The following is a 4852-nucleotide window of genomic DNA, read 5'->3' as shown; positions in this document are numbered from 1 at the left end:
CGTGCGTATGGGGCTAAACTCAGTACGTTTCGATTGCCATCGGTTGTTGTGGGCAACATCGGAAGGCGACATCGCTCGTGGCGGCTGATGGCTTTTGGCAACGGAACTGCGAGGCCTCGTGCAAGTAGCACCGCAAGGTGCTGTGCGCACGGGGCTAAGCTAAGTGTGTGCCGATTGCCATCGGTTGTTGTGAGTTATGTCTGGCATCGCTCTTGGCGGCTGATGGCTTTTGGCAACGGAACGACGAGGCCTCATGTACGTAGCGCCGCAAGGTGCCGTGCGCATGGGGCTAAGCTAAGTACGTGACGATTGCCATCGATTGTTGGGGGCAACATCGGGTGGCGGCATCGCTCGTGGCAGCTGATGGCTTTTGGCAATGGAATGGCGAGGCCTCGTGCAAGTAGCGCCGCAAGGTGCCGTGCGCATGGGGCTGAGTTTAGTACATGTTGAAGGTCGTGCGGTTGTTGTGGGTTGTGTCTGTGGCTTTTATTTATGGCGCCTTGTTCGTTTATATACTCCAATGGTTCGTGCCTGGCGGAGCTTGTCTTGGCTTTGCAATGTTGGCATTGGCAACAACACATGGCTACGCGTCGCGTGTTGGGGCTGTTGTCGGCATGTATCGGCGAGGCAAGTGTACGTGCGGCACATGAGTGGTGTTCGGCTTGTGTGGCTAGGTTGGATCCCTGCTTGTGCAGCGACGTCCTAGCCCGCATGCCATCTCAGTCATGGCACAAGCGCAAATTAGGCTTGTTCGGCGTCAGTTTTCTGTGTTGCATACCTAATGCCCAGGCATTATCAAGCACAATCGGTTGCCTTTCGCCAGAGAGAGAGAGAGAGAGAGTACAAAATTTATTTTTTACCTTTACTTTTATTGAGGTTGATATTATGATGATGATGATATGAGTTGAGTTTAAATTAAAGAAAGAAGTGAGTATTCATATAGCCGATTCAAACTTATTTGGGAGTAGTGCATAATTTTTGTTATTATATAATTGTATTTCCACTTTAGAAAAAAACACATATATCAAATGGAAAAGACAAAGCTAATACTAGACCATGACACATTAAACCAAAAAAAAAAAAAAATCTTTTTTTAATTTGCACTTCAGAAACAAAGAAAGCAAAAAGTCTCGAACTTCACATCAAACTTCTTTTTTCCTTCCAATAGTCAATTGTTGGTTTGCATATAAATGAACATTCGTGTAACAAGTAGATCTGAATACTCTATTCATTATCTTTTGTCGTAGTTGGCCTCATTAATATGTGCAGCTGCTGTTACTCTATGTTTACGACTTTCTTATTATCGGGTCAATGTTTCTTGGACAGCTTCCTACAAGAACAGCTTTAAATATTTGGTTGAGCAGTTTCACTTATTCAATTTTAAAACAAAGCTAACTATAACCCACGTTTCATCCCATCCTTTAATTTCAATCCTTCTTTTGTCAAGTGGAAATGCAAAATTCAACACGGCGCAAGTAATTGCTAGGGTGCAACTTTTTAATAATATTACTCACAATCATTAGTCGTTTAGTCTTTGCTCTCATGTTTTTTTTTTTTTTTTTTTTTATTATTATTATCTTCCCATGTGAAGCATGAAAATTACTAATACTGCTGTAATTACTTTGTTGATTCTTTATTTTCTATTTTTCCACTTTCTTTCCATCTTACGTCTCACATGCAATTAATTTAATCCCGAGAAGCAAGAAATTCGCTGTTAACGAACTAACTTTAGAGCTCCCTGAACAACTCATTACATATCTCTAAGAATAAAGATATCAAAATATGGAAAATACGCAATTGTTTGGAAATTTTATGTAATTAATCTGTTAGAAAGGAAACTTTTGAGAGTATCGTTCTGTAATATAGTTTTAGCTGTTGATTTATTCCTCATCATCATCTCAGAAAGAGTTTAGTTAGACGATTAGCTGGCCCTAAAGTATTCTAGTTACTCTGATGATGTGTGTGTATGTCTGTATATATTGAGGTATACATACCGACATACATTATATATTACTTGAACAGAAAAATATTGGTTACACGTAAAATGGATTTATAAAACAGACCCAACTGCTTGTCACTAAGACATAATTGTTGTTGCTGGTATTTACATGACTAAAGTTGAATATTCAAGACAGCTATACAGTTCAAAAACTTTAATATACAACTATACATTATATTTTTATGACAATTAAACAAATTAAGTAAGCCTTCCAGAATGGAGCCGCCCCAAGTTGTGAAACCAATCGTGGCAATTGACTAACAATTTTCTCAACTATAAATAGCAGGCTTCTAGGCTTAATCCGAACAGCTCTCATTGCTAAGAGGTCCAAAAATTCCAAATCTTTGGAGAAGAAGACTATTCAGCTTGAGCCAACTTAGTATCCAAATCTCCTGAAATAATATGGAACATCAAGGATTAAGCGCTTATATGAGGAGAATCCTCCTTCTGATAAACTGTTTGATTCTTGCTGTTGGTATTTGTGGTGGTCCTCTAATGATGCGTTTATATTATGTCGAGGGAGGCTCAAGAATATGGCTTAGCAGTTGGTTACAAACTGGTGGATGGCCACTCACCCTTGTACCTCTTGCACTTCTATACTTGTATCGTCGAAAAATCAAGGGCCCTGATGCCAAGTTTTACTTTATAACACCCCGAATTTTCATTGCATCATTCATCATTGGCATTGCCACTGGAGTTGATGATTTTCTCTATTCTTGGGGCGGGTCAAAACTCCCTGTGTCAACCTCTTCACTTCTTCTCGCCGCTCAACTTGCCTTCACGGCAATAGGTGCTTTCTTCATAGTGAAGCTAAAGTTCTCACCCTACTCTACTAATGCAGTGGTTCTATTGACAGTTGGTGCTATTTTATTAGGTATTCGGGCTAATGGTGATCGGCCAGAAGGTGTGACAAGTAAAGCCTATATTCTTGGGTTTATTATGACACTTTTGGCCGCAGCTTTATATGGAGTCATTTTGCCTTGTATTGAGCTGATGTACTTGAAGGCAAAGCAAGCCATTACTGCTACGTTAGTGCTGGAGATCCAGATGGTCATGTGTTTTGCTGCTACTGCATTTTGCACCGTAGGAATGATAGCTAATAAGGATTTTCAGGTATTCTTCTTTCCCTTTAACTCATTTTCACCCATCGATCTTAATTACTCCCCTTTGACTCACTTTATGTGACATTGATTTCTTATTTATGTGTTTGAATGAAATGACACGTTATTATATTTAAAAATAATTTAACTTTATGTTCTCATCATTTTACTTCTAATAAGAAATATTTATATCCACACCAATATTATCACATATTTAAGGCACATGTTTCAAGAGTCTTACGGCCACACAAATGTTATCACATGCTTAAAATTGAAAATTTCAAAAACTTTTATTTCTTTTTTTGAACTTCATATAGAGTTAAACTATGGTTAACATATCTCTCTCGTTTGGTATTACTGTTGAATCCCTTAAGACCCTCAAATGACAAAACTATCAGCTTTTGTTTCAGTGATCTACTGGCGTTCACAAAATTTAATACTCCATCTTCTAGGAATTTCTTTCTTTATTATTCGTTGGAAACTTCTTTCGTTTTCCCTTTTCTTTTCTTTCTCCTTATTTTGTTTCCGATAAATCTTTTTGATCTTAATGACTGGCGAGGGAGAGAATAGAAGCTTGTGATTTGTGAGTTGACTTTATAAGTAGTAGGACATTAATGAAGGAGCTAGTTCGTAACCCTTTATTATTCATATCCCATTTTTGTCTAGGAATAGTACATTATTTCTTAGTTGGATGATCCATTAGGGAGACCAAGAAATACATCAAAATCATGGGTTAGGGTTGACTGAGACATTTTACGTACTTGAAAATGATATATTCCATTAAATTTGCACATGTCAAAAGAAGATGAAAATAGTAGTAGTATTGGATTCAAACAGATTACCTAAAAATAATGTATCCGTTTATTTGCTAGTTTATTTCGGTCTCAGATATTTGCGTGAAAGATTAATGAGGATTAATATATATTGATTGAAATTTGCAGGCAATGTCAAGGGAGGCAAAACAATTTAACTTAGGAGAAGCGAGATATTATACAGTGATTGTATGGACTGCCATTATTTGGCAATGCTTCTTTGTGGGTGTTATTGGAGTTATTTACTGCTCTTCTTCTTTGATGTCTGGTGTTATGATAGCAGTTCTACTCCCTGTTACTGAGGTATTAGCTGTAATTTTTTTCAACGAAAAGTTTTCAGGTGAAAAGGGACTTGCTTTGTTCCTTTCTCTTTGGGGTTTCGTCTCATACTTCTATGGAGAGTTCAGACAAACAAAGAAGCAAAAGAATAAGAGTTCAGAAACTGAGATCATGGCAACGACGCATACTGAATCTGTTTGATTTATTATTCATAGTTGTAGGGTAAAGACTTAAGTTATTTTTTTGCATAAAATACGTATGCTGTTTTCCTTTTAAAACTACTTTATTTCAAGTTAGTTTAAATACTTGTCTCCTGTCTCCTTTATTTGAAACTTTTGATGTTGCTCTTAAATATGTACTACAGTACTTAAAAGATTTTCAGTTGCCTGCTACTGCTCATTTTGCATGAGTAATTCAACGTTACAATTAATGACACCACACCTAAATGCTAATTAAACCTGAAAAAGACTTTCATTGGGCTATTGCTTAACTAAGATTTTCAACGGGCACCGCGACTTTTACATTTGCTTTTCCAGCAAAAACAGCTCATACATTCCATTCTATAAGATCGTCTTTCCGTAGAAACGATAAACACAGGATGAACTGGTAGGTACAAAATAATATCAAAAAGTATTTCATTTGCTAATTTATCCCAAACCACC

At 37.4% G+C, this 4852-nt stretch overlaps 1 protein-coding gene across 2 annotated transcripts; it reads left to right on the top strand.

Annotated features, from left to right (window-relative positions):
- The first annotated feature begins 2292 nt into the window (after positions 1–2292).
- Positions 2293–4495, top strand: LOC107804577 (purine permease 3-like). Of its 2 annotated transcripts, XM_016628494.2 has the most exons (3): positions 2293–2789; positions 2874–3112; positions 4041–4495. In XM_016628494.2, exons 1-3 carry the CDS (start codon positions 2402–2404, stop codon positions 4389–4391), a joined length of 978 nt encoding a protein of 325 aa, XP_016483980.1. In that variant the 5' UTR covers positions 2293–2401; the 3' UTR covers positions 4392–4495. The 2 variants fall into 2 exon arrangements, with proteins under 2 accessions (XP_016483980.1, XP_016483978.1); XM_016628492.2 differs by having other exon boundaries at positions 2293–3112.
- Positions 4496–4852: the final 357 nt, after the last annotated feature.

This window comes from Nicotiana tabacum, chromosome 15 (assembly GCF_000715075.1).
Source record: "Nicotiana tabacum cultivar K326 chromosome 15, ASM71507v2, whole genome shotgun sequence".
NCBI classification, from domain to species: domain Eukaryota; kingdom Viridiplantae; phylum Streptophyta; class Magnoliopsida; order Solanales; family Solanaceae; genus Nicotiana; species Nicotiana tabacum.
Note: the sequence above shows the minus strand (reverse complement) of the source record. Positions and strands in the feature narration are given on the sequence as shown.

What these genes read in the sequence shown, in the direction of transcription:
- LOC107804577 (XM_016628492.2), top strand. Translation starts at nt 2,402, where the DNA reads ATGGAACATCAAGGATTAAGCGCTTATATGAGGAGAATCCTCCTTCTG. An exon ending in TAGCTAATAAGGATTTTCAG is followed by an intron (nt 3,113 to 4,040) that starts GTATTCTTCTTT and finishes TGAAATTTGCAG; the next exon opens with GCAATGTCAAGGGAGGCAAA.